Source organism: Sus scrofa, chromosome 6 (assembly GCF_054392235.1).
Source record: "Sus scrofa isolate SSC_HxYL_T2T_F1_AM1 chromosome 6, Sscrofa_HxYL_maternal_Yorkshire_Landrace_v2.0, whole genome shotgun sequence".
Classification (NCBI taxonomy): domain Eukaryota; kingdom Metazoa; phylum Chordata; class Mammalia; order Artiodactyla; family Suidae; genus Sus; species Sus scrofa.
The window spans coordinates 103,554,105-103,571,172 of NC_139388.1; the positions used below are offsets into that span (position 1 = coordinate 103,554,105).

At 48.5% G+C, this 17,068-nt stretch overlaps 1 protein-coding gene across 19 annotated transcripts in view; it reads right to left on the reverse strand.

Moving 5' to 3' along the window:
- MTCL1 (microtubule crosslinking factor 1) overlaps positions 1 to 17,068 on the reverse strand; it is a 117,470-nt gene that overhangs the window by 18,476 nt on the left and 81,926 nt on the right. For all 19 annotated transcript variants that reach the window (XM_084964066.1, XM_084964065.1, XM_084964063.1 and 16 more), the window contains 3 exons: positions 12,433 to 12,636; positions 11,062 to 11,244; positions 3,324 to 3,491 (listed from right to left, as the gene is read on the reverse strand). In XM_084964066.1, coding sequence (XP_084820192.1) covers positions 3,324 to 3,491; positions 11,062 to 11,244; positions 12,433 to 12,636 — 555 coding nt within the window. The remainder of the gene's footprint in view (positions 1 to 3,323; positions 3,492 to 11,061; positions 11,245 to 12,432; positions 12,637 to 17,068) is intronic.

Consider the following 17,068-nt stretch of genomic DNA (forward strand, 5'->3'; position numbering starts at 1 on the left):
TGCTATGCTCAGCAACATCTTTCAAAAATAAAGGGAAAAATACTTCCCAACAAATAGAAACTTAAGAAAAAAATTGCCAGAGGACTTGCACTTCAAGAAATGATAGGGGAAGTTGTCAGGCAGAAGGAATATGATACCAACAAACACTGTGATCTGACAAACAAAGAAGAATACTGGAAACGGCCTGAATAAATAAATGCAAATATAAAACTCATTTTCTCCCATTTTTAATTGCTTTAAAATATTACCGAGTGTCTTTAGAGTAAAAATAGTTTTTAGAACACGGAGAAGTATGACAGCACAGAGAACAGGAGGAGGGAACTGGGAGTATACTGCTGTTGGCAAACAAATTTTAGTGAAAGATTTGTGAACATAAAGATGTATCTTTTTTTCCTATTATAGTTCAGCAGATGCTCAAAGTCTACCCATGGGCCCGTGTTAATCCATTCCCTTCTAATGCTAATCCATTCTCTGCCGTGATGCCAGAATAACTTAAACACACAAATCAAAATGCTTTACTCCATGATAAAATCAGGATTAATGTTTCAATTCTTTGGATGTTCTTCCTCCTCATCAGTGACAAGGTGCAGCTCCTCAGACGAGTGGTGCTCCTTTCTTCATGATAGTCCTTTACTGTCTGAAACACCCTTTCTCTCCATTTCCATCTTCCCACTCCTAGTCCTCTGAGATTCACTCTAAGCAGGACATTCACAAACAACCCTTCCCTGAACCCTCAAGCTGAGGTGTGTGCCCTGCAGGTCTCCATCCCCAAGAGCCCATGTATGAGCCTGGTGGGCACTTATCACACTATTACAAATGGTTGCCCTTGCCTGGTCACCCACTACACTGCACCCCTTCACGATCCATCTCTTTTGCTGGGGGATCCCTGGTGGTTAGAACAAGGTCTGATTCAGGAGTCAGCTGAAGGAATCACAGATTTGGGAACTGACACAGCATGGTCTTCACCAAGAGAACACACTTCACCTTTGACAGAATTCAACTGTTTTGCATCTAAGGAGAAAAGAGTAAAGATGGGACTATTCCAAATGAACTAGCAGCAGCCCACATCCATTGTTTCTGGAGCTGCAAATGTTTGAGAGACTCTTAAACAATTTGGGAAGATGAACTCTTTACCTATTACTACCTGGCTTCTGGGTTTTAAGTCCTAGCTTCATTTCCTGATGTTTAGCAATTCTCCCCGAGGCTTTATTTGTAGCAAATGTGTGGGTGGATGATACCAGGTTCCTCTAAAACAAAAATGAAATGTTTTGAAACCGGCTTGTGTCAAAGATTATGCTTCTTTTCTTTAGCTATGCTTACATCTCTGAAAATATTTTGCTTTCCCCCCATAAACATATTTTTTAGTTAGAGAGTCCTTACTCATTTTTCCTCCACTGCTGGCTCCTTGGGCTGTGAACGAAGATAAACAGAGCATTTAGCAAGACCCTCCTGCCAGGAGGCTGGCAGAATGAGGACTCAGCGACTGCATCATCTGCTGCCTCTGCTTGGCTCAGGGCTGTGAGTCTGACACCACTGCCCTCTGAGACTGGGTGGCAATGTAGGAGAACCTGTGGGCACTGGGAAGCTGTCTTTTTTCTTTTTTGCTTTTTAGGGCCGCACCTGAAGTATAGAGAAGTTCCCAGGCCAGTGGGTGAACTGGAGCTGCAGCATTTGGCCTACACCACAGCCACAGCATGTGGGATCCTTAACCAACTGAGCAAGGATGCGAGCTGAGTCTGTGACCTATACCACAGCTCACGGCAATGCTGGATCCTTAACCCACTGAGCAAGGCCAGGGATGGAACCTGCATCCTCATGGATACTAGTTGGGTTTGCTACCGCTGAACCACAACGGAAACACCTGTCTTCTTTTGACATTACTGGCCCTTTCATCTTTTATCAATGGCATTTGGGAGATAATCTCCTTTCCAGGCAAGTTTTTGTTTTTTTTTTTTTATGACCAAGCTAATGCATATAAAATTTTAATTACTTTATGCTTTGCCTCAAAACAGGGCCTAGAAAATAGATTATCAAAGATGCACAGACTGTCCCTGGCTCATTATGATCATGGGACTGGAAGAAACCTGGAGAAGCAATCTGAGTGAGTGGATGCTAGGCAGGAAGTAACACCACTTTCAAAGTTTTGCAGGGAGAAAGCACTTAGACAAGAGCATTTCTGGCTCAGCCTGATCTTAACGACAGAGCTATGGTCTAGAATGTCTGAGAGGCTCTGCTCTGTTGCAGGTGGTGGAGGCAGGAGCCTGTTCTCATCTCCACTCACACTAAAGGCTCTGTGATCAGAGACAACACATTTCCTCAGGGCCTCGGTTTCCTTCCGTGTAAAGGACCTCACAATTGATTATAGACTCCAAGGCGCTGTAGTGGGAGGTCTACAAGCTCTTTCCAGTACTGGAAGAAATACAGTGGGAAGCATTTGTTTACTTTTTTCAGAGATAGGGAACCACAATCTGCTTTTCCTTGGCTTTGGTCTGAATTATGTCATCATGCTCTCTGATCACTACTCACACTGACCAAGCTTCAGTGGAGCTAAAGACAGCCTTGTCCCCCGCCTCCCCACAACCTCCCCAACACTTGCCATTTCTAGTCTTTCTGATAAGAGCCATTCCAACAGTGTGAGGTGACATCTCATTGTGGTTTTGATTTGCATTTCCCTGATTAACAGAGGATCTTTTCAAGTACCTGTTATCTGAAAAAATGAAAACACTACTTGAAAACATATCTGCACTCCCATGTTGTCAGCAACGTTATTTACAACAGTCAAGCCAAGAAAGAGAAGCAACAGTAAGTGTCCATCAACAGATGAACAGATAAAGATGTGGTGTGTATACACACACACCCAATATTACTCAGCTATAAAAAAGACTGAAATCTCGCCATTTGTGACAATGAGGATGAATGTCAATGGCATTATGCTAGGTGAAGTCAGAGAAAGTCAAATACTGTATGATTTGATGAACATGTGGAAAAATAAATAGATGAAACCAAGCTCAGATAGATTAGTAGTTGCTAGGGAAAAGGGGTGGGGGATGGATGAGCTCTGTTTTTAGCTTGAGTAAACTAATAATCAAGAGACCACCTCACCCAAGGCAGAATGAGAAAATAAACGCTACTTCTGAAATGCTGCTGGGTGGGTGTGGAGGGGGGCGTGGGCCGCACCCCTGGGAGAGGGAACAGGAGGGAAAACGCGGCCCTACAGGAAGGGGGGGCTTTTGGTCTCTCCTCGGGCCCTGGCCCTGTCTCCCACAGGCTGGGCCTTGTGACCTGGGCCCCTCCCTACTGAGCGGGAGGCCCCGCAGTGGTACCTGCTCCAGGCGGCACGTGAGCGCGGCCCACTCCACGTCCCAGGCAGCCTTGTCGCCGGCGTATTGCTGCTGCAGCCGCCGCCGCGCACGCACATCCTCCCGCAGCTCTGAGCGCAGGTCCTCCAGCAGCGCCTTGAGCGCACAGAACAGCGGCTGGTTCTCCGCCATCTGCGGGGACATCGCATGTAAGTAAGGAAGGGGACAGGAGCCTGGCAGTCAAGGCGGGGAGGGTACCAGGCGGTCTCTCGGATGAATGGGAGTCTACACAGCCAATGGGAGGGCTGGTGCCCTTGGCGACCCCCAGACTCAGGGGGCCAACGCTGCTAAGGGCTGGTGTTTTAGGAGGTGGGCTCCTGGGGGCCCCTGGAGCTGAGATCTCTCTGGCTCAGGAGCACTGCCAGAGTTGCCAGCAAATGTAAGGACATATACATTCTTACCTATGTATGCTGTCAGCTCAGTGCCAGCTGTTGAACCAGAAGGAAATTAATAAAGGGCTCATGCCTCTTATCAACACAGTGGGCAGACCCTTGATTTGTAGTTACTAAGAGGTCATATATATGACAAACATGGCTATGGATGGTCACCTCTGAATCAATCCTCGAAACACATATGCACATACACAAAAATGCTTAACTGCTTTTGGGAAGAATTTACGATACTCTGAATATATGTTTGGATTTAAAGACAAGTGAATTAGAAAAGAGGGGAGTTCACCAGTGGCCTAGTGGTCAGGACTCAGCACTCTTGCTATAGCAGCCTGGGGTCAATCCCTGATCTGGGAACTGAGACCCCCACGTCATGCAACTGCACACTGAGGCCAAAGAAAGAAAAGAGAAGAGAAATTCCTTAACATGAACAGATATGTCACTGAAAACTCCATAGTTTTCCCATCATTCGTCTGAAGAGTTGTAATATTACACACAGTAGACTTTCAATTGAGTGGAAATGTCTGCTGGCTTTTACTGTTCCTTGAGTTTGAATACCTCCTTTTACTTCAATAGCTCTGAGATGAAAGGTACTAGGAGTACAACTCAGTTAACACTGGCAAAATTCAGAAGATAGAGAGCCATCTAAAAATCTTAGGCGTTCTTTCCAACCATCTGAATGTAAATGAACTACCATCATTCTCAACAAGATGCTCATAAAAATGTGTGAAATTGTTATAAACGCATACGTTTCTTTAAACCCCACACCGAAAGTATTTAAACATCATACATGTGCAAGTGAGTGAGAAGCGGTAATCAACAATCTTTTCACACATACACATCTTCCTAGGTATAGAATTTGCTGAAAAATAATATATATGTTGTGGTAGATTTGTTTGGTATTTTCATCTTTGGCTTTAAAACTTTTAAAAATCACTACTTTTTAAGTCAAAGTATTTTAGCATAAAATAACAGTACTAATTTTGATCCAGTCTTTGGAGCAGTCATTTCATTTTCATTGAAGAAAAAGCAGAAAACCCAGTGATAAATTCTGATCTGTGATCAAAACCTCCATATGAACCCCAAGTCATATATGTGATCAGCTGTGGGATTCTCAGCTGAATAACAAACCACCACAACAACAACATCAGTACCATAACTTTGTGGTCTTTGAAAGCAGGGTTCACAGGACAGTCCCTTTGCAGATTGAAAACTCGGTTCCTCTGGAAATAAGTACCTTTTGGCATTAGCAGATATCAGATTAAATAAAAGCTTTTATGTTTTCGTGCACATTTGGGTCAGAATAATCAACATAATGTCGTACTGTGCTGGTATTATATTTAATCATCATGGAATGAGCTCAAAATTGCTTCAATGTGAAGGTGGCCAAAAGAAGCAAGAGCCCAGACTATTGATGCTATTGGTGCCCGTTACCACAGTCACCCAAGAACAGAACAGGGCAGGCAGCCAGCTGAGCCCTGCCGCTGGAGAACAGCAGCAACAACTGACAGCCAAGGGAGATTTTCTCAAGACCCAGAATGAACTACAGATGGGCACAAACCTTCCAAATGATTGTGACACATATAAAAACCCAGTAATGGTAATGGACACTCAGTTTCCAGTGGGTGGGGAGTGATATTCATTCACCTTCAGGATATCGCTTGCATCTCACATCGGTCCTGAGGGCACATTGGCACATCTCCGCATGACTGGGGAGGAACCACGGCATGCGGTGATGGGACCTGCTGAGCTCAGGTTGAGAGCAAGTGCAGAGCCCGATTGCAAGCCAGGTCTGTGCCACCTAAGGCTGGACAAACTGTGTGCCAGCACTCGAGAATCCTGGCATCATAGCCTTCCCAGGCTTTTCCTTGCCGGTGTGGCCCTTGCTCGGCTATGTTCTGGGTAAAAAGGCCCAAATCAACTCAAGAATGGAATCAGGACTCTCTTCCATTTAGAGGCCTTCAGGTCAAAGTCTTCTTGGATACAGAGCTTTTTGAACCTTCTGTGCCAGGGCCTAGCCCTGCAACCTTTTAGCTCATGTATCTGCTAAGTATGATCAATTTCAATTAAAAAAAATCCAACTTTTCAATCTCTTTAGGATCAGCTGGTTAGTTTTCTTGCAAAGGAGCAGAGTGAAATGGTTCCACTATTTCTCTTTCTCTCTCTCTCTTTTTTTTTTAATGTTGTGACCACACTTTCGGCATGTGGAAGTTCCCAGGCCAAGCTGCAGCAACACCAAATCCTTTAACCCACTGCACTGGGTCTGGGATCAAACACAAGCCTCCACAGTGGCCAAAGCTCCTGTAGTCCGATTCTTAACCTACTGTGCCATGGCGGGAACGCCTCCTTTTCCTCCTTTTAAGGGCATTTTAGCTCTTCCAAGCTCATCTCTCTTGGGCAAGGCTTAAAATGATCCCACAATTGACATCAGAAGTTTGACTGTGCTATAAAGTGTTAAACTTATAACAGGTTCAAGGTTGGGCTTCAGCCAACAGGACTGCTATCCAAGTATAGGACAAATATTAATAGAGAAAAGGAAACTTATAGAGAGGTACCTCTTTGTGATGCAACATCAGCTATTTTACAAAATCAAAAATTTCTGACATGCGCATCAGAGCTAAACTACCATCAACTACTTTGCTTGCATCAGAGCCATTTATCTTGGAGATGGGTTTAATCTAAAGTTGAAACAGATGCACTGACCTGCTGCTACGGGGTGACTCACAAAAAGCAGTCACAGAATAGAGGTGATGTGGCCTCCACTGCCTTGTCACTTAGGCAGAGAGTTCTAGAATGCTGGGGTAGCTACCCCCAGCATGTAGAGTTCCGAGTTGACAAAGAGGGGGCCTCCTGTAAGCTCAATAAAAGTAACTCCTCCACCAGCAGAAGCCCTAAGACTTTACTGAGATTAGCCAGAAAGGATACATTTGCACATCCAGCAACATTTTCATAAATAAGCCATCTGTCCCTCTTAGCTTCATTGTTACATTCAGATCAATTTAGAGATTTCTTTTCTAAAACCGTTATCCCCTCACAGATAAAAGAGGAGCCAGTGAGGGCTGGCCCTGAAAACATACCCAGTGTGAAAGTTTACAGAGATGATAGACACTATGCAGAGGATTCATCTGTCCCTGTCTGGGAATACGTCAGGTGACCTGGGCCCCATAGGCTCAGGGCCTGCAGGTCACCACAACTTTCACCGAGAGCTCCCAAGACCAGGAGGTGTGGGTGTGTTAAAGGGCAAATGATGTATGTTGAGTGAAGTACAAACCCAGAGTCGTCAGCCAAAGGCTTCCAGGAAAGTTAGAGCAGGTCTGATGACAGTAACTGGATGGGAAGAGTGAGCTTATTAGCAAATTTATCAGCTTATTTAGATCACACGCCACACTCTGAAAGGTATGGTGCAAACTGTTAGCTCGGGGCTGCGAGAATATTTCCTCAGGTTCCTTTCAGTACCTGTGACTTTCCACCTTCTACACGTGCTATTTTCACAGTAACAGAAACAAACAAAAATACACAGCAGAAATCAAACGTTTCCTAATCATGAGCTCTGGTCTGGTTCCTTTCATACAGAGCTGCACGTCTCCCAGGCAGGCTGTAAAGCTGCAGAGTCTGAAGGATAAATCATGGTACGACATACAAAAGTGCAACATATGAAAGTGTGACGTATGTCAACGCCACCTAGGCTCAGGAGGAGCAGGAGGAGGGCACATCACAGCTCTGATGTGAGAAGTGCCCCTTCTAGAAGTTTCTGCATTTTGGGCAGAGCAGAATAGAGGGGCTGCTCGGTACCAGGCAAGTCCAAGGAGCCAAGGCACTCTGTCCATAGGGGAAAGGCTGACTTTGACTTTGATGGGCCCTGAGTTAGCCACAGAGGTTGAGGGAGCAGAGTCTACTGGTCCTGGGGCTGCATCCTGAGGGATTCCTCGGTGACCGGTGGCCGTGGCAGACAAACATGAAATGTAACTGCAAGGATCTCACTCTGGAAATTATATTTGGTTCTTCGCATTTACATACTTTAATAAAAAGTATTGCATCACATCCCTGAGTGGAAAGTTGCTTCTCTTTTAATAAAGTAGTCCAATTCTGGGAAGACTGGCTGATGGAACCACAGGGTCATACTTTCGGCACTATAGCCATCTGTGTTTAAAAACCTGATTTCAGGAATTGGAATGAGTAGAAAACACGTCCATGGCCACAGGAATGCTGGCCTCACCTTCGCACTGTGGCGGGCTCTTCGAGGCGGCTGCGTGAGCTGAAAGCACTTTCGATTCCCAGGACAGTCGCTCCCTGCCGCCCGTCAGCCAATGAAGTACATTCACAGAACCAAACATTTTCTAACCTGAGGTTTTCTTCTGAACTACTTCCATGGTCAACCTGATATATATAACTTTTTTAATTTAGCAAATATTAAACTCCTACGTGATGCTAAACCTGGTCTAGGTGCCAATCACTGGTGATCAAAACCACTAACCAGAGAGTTCCTGTTGTGGCTCGGCAAGCTAAGAACCCCACCAGTATCCATGAGGATGTGGGTTTGAGCCCTGGCCTTGCTCCGTGGGTTAAAGGATCTGGCGTTGGTATGGCTGTGGCGTAGGCCTGCAACTGCGGCTCTGATTCGACCTCTCGCCTGGGAACCTCCATAGGCTGCAGGTGTGACCCTAAAAAGAAAAAAAAAAAAACCTAGCCAGGTGTAATTTTTTTTCTAACCTCTTTTGATGTGATAAATGTTGCCATCCACTGTGTTCAACTGTGAAACTGTTCCATGTGACACAAAGAAGGCCTGGGAAATTTTGTTACTTGTGAATTTATCCTTGGGAAAGAAGTCAGGCCACGTTTCCCATTCTGTTTATCATCTTGGGAGGTTCGCGGGAGGTTCTCGGGAGTTTCCGAGAAGGTGCGGCTCTGCTGGGCAGCCCCCAAGACACGTGCTCGGCTCTTTCGTCCAGGCCACTGGCTGGCACCCACACGGCCTCAGGGCAGAGACCTCCTCCCCCAGAAGAGCTCTCCCAGGAGCCAGCTGTCGAGTACAGTAGAGCTCATTAATCTTGTCCTCGGACGGGTGGCTCCTGACTGCCATGGAGAGAGGGGGCCAGTAAAGGCACATCTGATTCTGCTTGTCTGGATTCTAACCCTGTTGGCCCATCCACGTGCCTCCCGCTCATATGGCACAAAGTAGAAACTCGCGGGTCCATCTGCGCCTTCAAGGGGAAGAGCTGAGAAGTTAGCAATGGCAGGAGGAGGCAGAAAAGAGAGATGACATTAAAGTACGCGGCACGTGAGAGTCCAGCTGAGTGACTTCACATTATTTTTCATCTCACGGGGTAAAATTTTCCATGACTATTGTTTGAGAAACCAGATGTGTTACATTTTTTCCCTCTTTTCCAAATGATTTGGATGCATGCGTGGGAAACACCCAGCACACGGTCTCAGGGACAGTGGGTTCTTGGCACAGTGGCAACTAAGGGATACTGTCTGAGTTAATCACAGACACTTAGTAGGACTGATTGACAACGTCTCTTTTAAAAATAAAAAAACTGGGAGTTCCCGTCGTGGCTCAGTGGAAACCAATACGACTAGGAGCCATGAGGTTGCGAGTTCAATCCCTGGCTTTGCTCAGTGGGTTAAGGATCCCATGTGGCCGTGAGCTGTGGTGTAGGTCGCAGACACGGCTCAGATCTGGTGTTGCTGTGGCTGTGGTGTAGGCCGGTGGCTTCAGCTCCGATTGGATCCCTACTAGCCTGGGAACCTCCATATGCCGCAGGTGCAGCCCTAAAAAGCAAAATAAATAAGTAAATAATTAATTAAAAAACTGGTAGATTTGAAAGGATTGTTTGCAAAGTTGCACTTTATTTTCTAACTTGATTTGCGCTGGAAACTCGTCCCATGAGCTAAAATCTCCCCTTGGACACTGGCATCACCACAAACATCCTAATCACTGTCATTAAAAGGCCCCTTGAAAGTAACCTCTTTCTGGAGTCCTATGACTTGGGGAAAGTGACGCGTGGGTGCATATGAGGAGAAAATGGGTCTGTGCCCATGAAGACCTGGGTGCACACAGAGAGAAGCCCTGGAGCAGACACACACTTCCCAAAGCCCTGAGCTCAGGCGGCGCCACTTTCGTCACTTGGACCTGAGCCTGGGTCCTGCTGACACTCGTCTGCTGGCGGCGCTCTGAGGCTCCGGGCCGAGGGAGGGGCCGCAGCTGTGGAGGCCAGTGTGGGGGGAGGCCCCAGGGTGCTGCTGGCTGAGGGGCTGCAGCTGCGCCCGGGGTCCACCCCGCCCGCGCCTCGCCCCAGGGCTAGGCTCTGCCGAGGGACCCACAGAGAAGCAGAGAGGGTGTGTAGGGACTCAGACCGGGAAGTTCAGAAGCAGCAAAGCTCTAGCCTCTCGGGGTCTCCACGCCCCAAACCCAGCTGCCATTTTGTGCAGCAGCGCAAAAGATCCGAGTGGCATCATCACTCGGCAGGGCCTGCCTGCCTATAATAAATGAGACCTTCGACAACACGAACAATTACTGGTTTCTACACTGAAACCCCATCTCTCTCTATATGCGCTTTAAGGTTTTCTGAAGTGTCGTTAAATACTTTTGGTTGGGACATTATGTGTTATGTGGCTTAAAAAGAACCTGGAACATGGAGTTCCCACTGTGGCACAGCGGAAACAATCTGGCCGGAATCCATGAGGATTTGAGTTCAATCCCTGGCCTCCCTCAGTGGGCTGGGGATCCAGCGTTGCCATGAGCTGTGGTGTAGGTTGCAGACGCAGCTTGGATCCCACATTGCTGTGGCTGTGGTGTAGGCCGGCAGCTGTAGCTCCAGTTTTGACCCCTAGCCTAGGAACCTCCATATGCCGTGGGTGCGGCCCTACAAAGCAAGAGAAAAAAAAAAAAAGCTTGGAATGCTCTATATGTACTTTTGGGGAATAAATACAATGCTGGGTCTTCCCTCCTGTGCTCTGCATTTTGCCAATTTAGAGAGGCTGCTAATGTCCACTCAGTAAACCACAAAAAAAAGCCCTAAGTTCTTTCCCAGGCCGTGGTCACGGCGCTGCCTTCTCAGAAGGATGGTCAAACTTCATAAGGCACAGGCCACTCTCTTCAACACCTTTTTTTTCCTCCTTTAGAGGGACACTCACTGGCCTTGAGGGGACCCTCTTGATGTGATCTTACTGTGTCCTTAGTTATGTGTATAGCCAAGCAAACCAATCTCCTGCTCCCTGGGATACCAGCAGGTGACCTGGTGACATAAGCAGACCAGGGGTCTCCTCTCCAGGGTGGGGGCCAGTCAAGGGGCCGTGACCTCGATACCCACCTGCCTGTGTGGCTGTCCCCCGTCTGTGGGCTGCAGCCATGATCCATGCTCAGCAATCTGCTCCCCCAGCGAGAAGCCACAGCCTGGCCCGTCATCATCTTGGTCTGGACCATCCAGCTTGGGGTCCCCCTGGACCCCAAGCTCCCCGAGCCTGGGAAAGGTCTCTGGAAGCTCGCTCTGAAACTGAAAGAGAGGATGATCACAGCTCCACCCCAATCCTGTTACCCTGCAGCTGGATTTTCAGCGATGGGGAAATTACCCATTTCAGAGGTCAAGTCTTCGCTTCCCAGCCCTTTCCCCTCACAGGCTCACTGTGGTCATTTCACTTACTGGCCCCTTTCTCCATTTAAATTGCATGGAAATTTATTAGAAAAGATTAGAAGTTTTACTACTTATCAACTATTTTGATAATGAAAATTTTTACCCTTTATAAGTTATCACTGCTCACAGATATGGTTTTAGAAATCAGAGAAAGACGAACGCCAAAGTCCTGATCAACAGAAAACTTGACCAGTATCTCTGAGCTTTGTGTGCTTAACGATGGTTTTCTAGGTCATGGATAGCTGGAAGCAGATTGAATTAAGTTTTGGAGACTTTCTTCACCCCGAGGAGAGAATCACTGGATCTTTCCACTCCTAGGATGACTTAACGTTACGTACACTGCTCGTGAGAGTGGGAAACACACCAATAGTCTTTGAGGGCTAAAAGGAACCAACAGTCCCAGTGCCTGGAAGCATTGGACAAGGTCGCCAAGGCCGTGGGTGTCCAGAACAGGCAGACACGGGCAGCTCCAGCCCTGCCCTCACCAGAGAGCAAGGTCAGGAAGGAGCCTGCAGAGCTGGAGGTCACACAGCTTTAATCAATCAAAATCAATCAGAAAGCCAATAACTGACCCAGATCTGTTCTGAAGCTGAGAATCAAGGCCCAACAAGGAGAGGAATACAAAGTTCAGAGGTGGCAAGAAAGTGCCCCTGGGGGACTCAGGAGAGACCCTGCTAGAATTGCTTTGGCAGAATGGGCTCTGAGATTTAGGAACAGAAGCTGAAATCGACAGAGAAGACAATTTAGAACTAGGTTTTACAAATCAGGAAGGTGGAGTGAGGGGTGAAGGGCCTTGGTCTGATAACTGTATCAAATGCACTGATCAGCAGCAAAAGGCCTGGCACCAACCCCTGGCTGCGGGATGGAGCTACACACCAGGAAGCTCTTAAAACGAGGTTAGAGGGCAGCACTGCATTTCTGCTGCCTGGGCTGGACTTGACGAAGTCATCTGAAATGTCAGAACTTGACTTTGTGTATAAGGGGAGGGGGCTGGCAGGGGCCAGGGGTGGACAACAAAACTGTCAAGAAATGGACTCCAGGCGGCGCTACCTCGGTGGAGTCGTCCGCCTCCTCCTCCAGCTGCTTCCCCTGCCGCCAGCGTCTCAGCAGCCACCTGAGCTTGACGTAGAAGAGGAAGACATGCTGCTTCAGGGCCCGCAGCTCCTGCTGTACCAGAGGCCTCTCGTCGGCCCAGGTTCGCTCCTGCATCTCTCGCTCCTTCCACCTCAGGGCACAGAGGTGCTCCTCTGCCATCTGGAACAAGAGATAGTGTGATGAGCAGCTGTCCCCACCTGCCACCCAGGCCAAACCAAGCAATCTCAGCAAACCACCGGTTACCCGTGCCACTCTGCACCCAGCCCAGGAAACTTAAAAGCCCCCGCACAGTTTAGTGACCTCCTTGAGGGGGTTGCTTCTGATTCAGAAGCAAGTGCTAGTTCAAGGGAGAGTGTCTGCCAGCATCATTTTTCATTACGGGGTCTCTCGTGGTGTTCTCAGAGGTTCCCAGACTCCTTCAGGACCAGGAAAGCTGTCTGTGGGATACAGGGCTTACAGCCGTCTTTGACGCAGACCCGGCTTGCCCTCTGCATGGCAATGGTGTGGGCAGAATAAGGGGGACTCCTTCCCCTTGACTTTCTGGGCCACCACCACCCCAACAGCAAGAGGACGAGCTAGCCTGCCCCCAGGGTGAGCACCAGGAGAGAAGACCTACCACCCACTTCCACACCCCAGACCTCGGCATCCTCTGAGGTGCGGGAGGCGGGGTGAGGCTCTCAGGGAAATAAAAGCATTGCTGAAAAGGAAACGCTCTCCATCACTCCGCTAAGTTCCTGCCTTTCAACACTCACACGGGCGCTCATCCAAGCGAGAAACAAGTGTTGCATGTCGATGACTAATTGAAAGGTGTAGATAAAAACTTACAGATAAGGCATGGGAATAATATCACAGTAGCTAAGGCGCTAGGTGGGATGAAAGTTTCTGTTTGCAAAGGGTTAGAATTCAGTCTTACAGTTATCGGCTCTCTTCTCCCCTCCCCTACACCCCCTCTTGTGCCAAAAACCAGTAGGGGGGTTTGGTTTGGTTTTCCGAAAGTGCTAGATTACAGCCTAGGAACCACGGATGGGACCATGACTGTGGCTGCCAGAGGCTGACACGCATCCGACTGCCCTGCTAAAGGCAGTGACTGCCTCGGGCACTCGATTGGCTACTGTTGTGATGCCAGGCGTTTGCACTTCACTCTGGGAACAGCACGATAGTGCGATTTTACTCAGCAGTGCTGGGGCCCACGCTCTCTCCCCTGTGGATGCAGAACAGGACAGGGCAGGGAAGGGGGCGGCCCAGCTGCTGCAAACGCAGTGTTTCCAACCTTTCTGTGTGTGACCTTGAGCTGTGGGGTGACCTGGTAAAGTTCCAGCGGCGGAGTGAAGATAACGCATGCTGGGCAGTACTGCCCACATCTCGAAGTCCTGGTCCCCGGCCCTCAGGGAAGGTGAGGGCACAGCATCCTGTGCCCTCTGAACAAGCCCAGGGAACACCTCCCTGCCTCCAACCAAGGCTGGGGAGACTTTTCAACACATGCCCAGGACCTTGCCGTTTTGCTCTCAGCAGCCACAGGGGTAAACTCACATTCAAACATGATTTTTGGTGTAATACAAAAATATATAAAGTTAAATTACCTATGGAGTTCTCATCGTGGCGCAGCAGAAGTGAATCTGACTAGGAACCAGGAGGTTGGGGATTCGATCCCTGGCCTTGCTCAGTGGGTTAAGGATCCAGCATGGCCGTGAGCTGTGGTCTAGGTTGCAGATGCGGCTCAGCTCCTGCATTGCTGTCTGTGGTGTAGGCTGGCAGCTGTAGCTCCAATTGTACCCCTAGCCTGAGAACCTCCATATGCTGTAGATGCGGCCCTAAAAAGCAAAAATCACCCAGCGATTTACCCTTTAGGTAACATGAAATTGTTCCCCTTTTGTAACAAAGTGAAACTTGACCTATAAAGGTAAGTTTTAAAAGGGGGTGCACATCCAGGGGTAAAGGATGGCACACAGCTGTGGTCTCCCCAAGTGGTGTTGTGCAAAAGCCACGCCCTTCATCCGTTTTTGACCCATTTAGATGAGCGTGACCATGGACAGCACGGGGCTGAGGTGTAACAGGCATCTCATTCTCCACAAGACATGCATAGAAAACACTGTGGTGCCCTATTTAAGGTTAATGCATTTCTGTTTTTTGTTTTATTACTATTATTATTACTTCGGCGACGCCTGCAGCACAAAAAATTTCCCAGGCCAGGGATGGAACCCGCGCCACAGCAGTGACCCAAGCTGCTGCAGTGACAACACTGGGTCCTTAACCTCTAGGCCACCAGGGAACTCCTAGTTTTTGTTTGTAAAGATACAGGTTATCTTTCGAGAACAAACACAAAAGGGGAAAGCTGAAGTGGCAGTTCTGATGCTTACAACTTCATTAGAAGCTGGTGGCAGGGATGGGACAGTCCAGGGAGGCTGGCAGGACCCCATGTCTTGGAGACTCTGGGGAAGGTGATGTGGATGAGGGGCCATTGTGCAGAAACCCATTATTCTGCAGGAGTTAAGGGCTGGTAAGGCCACAGCGAGATGAACGGCGGTCTGCTCAAGACGGTGAACTGCTGATGCTTCTGTCAGAAAATTGACCTAGTACTGACAAAACGTACACATCTGCCAGACAATGAAAGTCACGGACTTACTTTCATGCCCAGAGGCATTTAGGGCCCTTATTTTCTTTCACTCCACTGGTTCTGGCTGCAGGAAAATTCAGATTATTTATTAGGAAGACCTTCCTGAGGCCACAATTTAAGTATGGAAACACAGGTTTTCGAGCAGGAAAGGGGACAGTTATGTTTCTGAGACACCCGAGGGGAGGGGCAGCTCGACTGGATGACTTTCCACACACCCTGCAGCTGCCCAGCCTGTGCGTAAGAGGGTTCTTTTATTTTTTTCTACTGCACCTGCAGCATGCATTAATTCCCAGGCCACGGATCAAACCCACGCCACAGCAGCAACAACACAGGATCCTTAAGCCACTGAGTCACCAGGGAACTCCGACAGTGTCCTTTTAAAATACCCCCTGTCCTCTCTCCCTCTGTGTCTCTCTGCCCTGCAGACAGAGAAGGCTGTGCTGAAATACAGTCCATGTTTTCCTTCTGGATCATCTTTGTAAATCTGTCTCCGCTTGATGTGGTCTGGTCACCTGTGCAAGTGGACCCACAGCTTTACCTGTACACTCTGTTCAGGTAAAACGGGGGAGCCCCTGAGCGGATGGGTGGGACAAGAGAACTTTGCCTGAGCTGAAGACAGACACATGCACGAGGCAGTGACACACATGGAGCTGTGGTGGCAGCTGCCCCAGACCCCCACCCCACCTCTTACCCAGCAGACAGGGATGAGTGGTACCCATCACCTGAGCTCTGGCCACCAGAGTAACCACAAACCAGGAGGGAGCCCCAGTAGCAGCCTCCAGACGGTTTTTTTCTTTTTTCTTTTTTTGTCTTTTTAGGGCCTCACCTGCAGTATATGGAAATTCCCAGGCTAGGGGCCTAATTGGAGCTATAGCTGCCGGCCTACACCACAGCCAAGGAACGCCAGATCCAAGCCGCATCTGTGACCTACACCACAGCTCATGGCAACGCTGATCCTTAACCCACTGAACGAGGCCAGGGATCGAATCTGCATCCTTGTGGATACTAGTCAGGTTCGTTTCCTCTGAGCCATGGTGGGAACTCCCCAGACGGCTTTTCGAACGCCAGGGGTGGCCCGAGCTGGCAATCATGACGGTCAAGGATCACCACCGCACACAGTCAGCCTCTTAGATTCACGGTGCAAGTCCAAATATGTCTCCCTCAGTTGCTAAAGTCCCTATGCTTTCTTTTTTTTTTCTTTTTTTGGTCTTTTTGCCTTTTCTAGGGCCACTCCTGCAGCATATGGAGGTTCACAGGCTAAGGGTCTAATCAGAGCCGTAGCCACTGGCCTACACCAGAGCCACAGCAACTTGGGATCTGAGGCACATCTGTAACCTACACCGCAGCTTATGGCAACGCTGGGTCCTTAACCCACTGAGCAAGGCCAGGGATAGAACCTGCAACCCTATGGTTCCTAGTCGTATTCATTAACCACTGAGCCATGATGGGAATTCCAAAAGTCCCTATGCTTTCTTATTAGAGTTTCTCCTGCCCCACTGGGGGGCCTCCCCTCTCCCGCCTGCACAGTCCCAGCCAGGACGGGATGCTCAGGGTAACCAGCCTGAGCTCCTTCAGTTAACAGACACCTGGTTTGGAGTCTCTCCCCTGCGCATGGTGCCTCGGAGACCCTGCCACGATCTGCTAATTACAGTTTAGGTTCAAATACTTTAAGGAATCTTAAAAATTTTATTGCTGAAATTCATCTTGTAGGCCTTTTATGTCCAAATGACAATGACAGAGGAGGCTGAGCTGTCTCTGAAATAGTTTTTAGAGATGGCAACACTGTCAGATTAAAAATCTTGGGCATCGGACTTCCCTGGTGGCCTGGGCGTTCACGATCCAGCATTGTCACTGCTGTGGCATAGGCTGCTCCTGTTTCTCAGGTCCAATCCCTGGCCCGGGAACTTTCATGTACCACAGGCGCAGCCAAACCACCACCACCAAAACTCAGGCATCATTAAAATTGAAACGTGACTG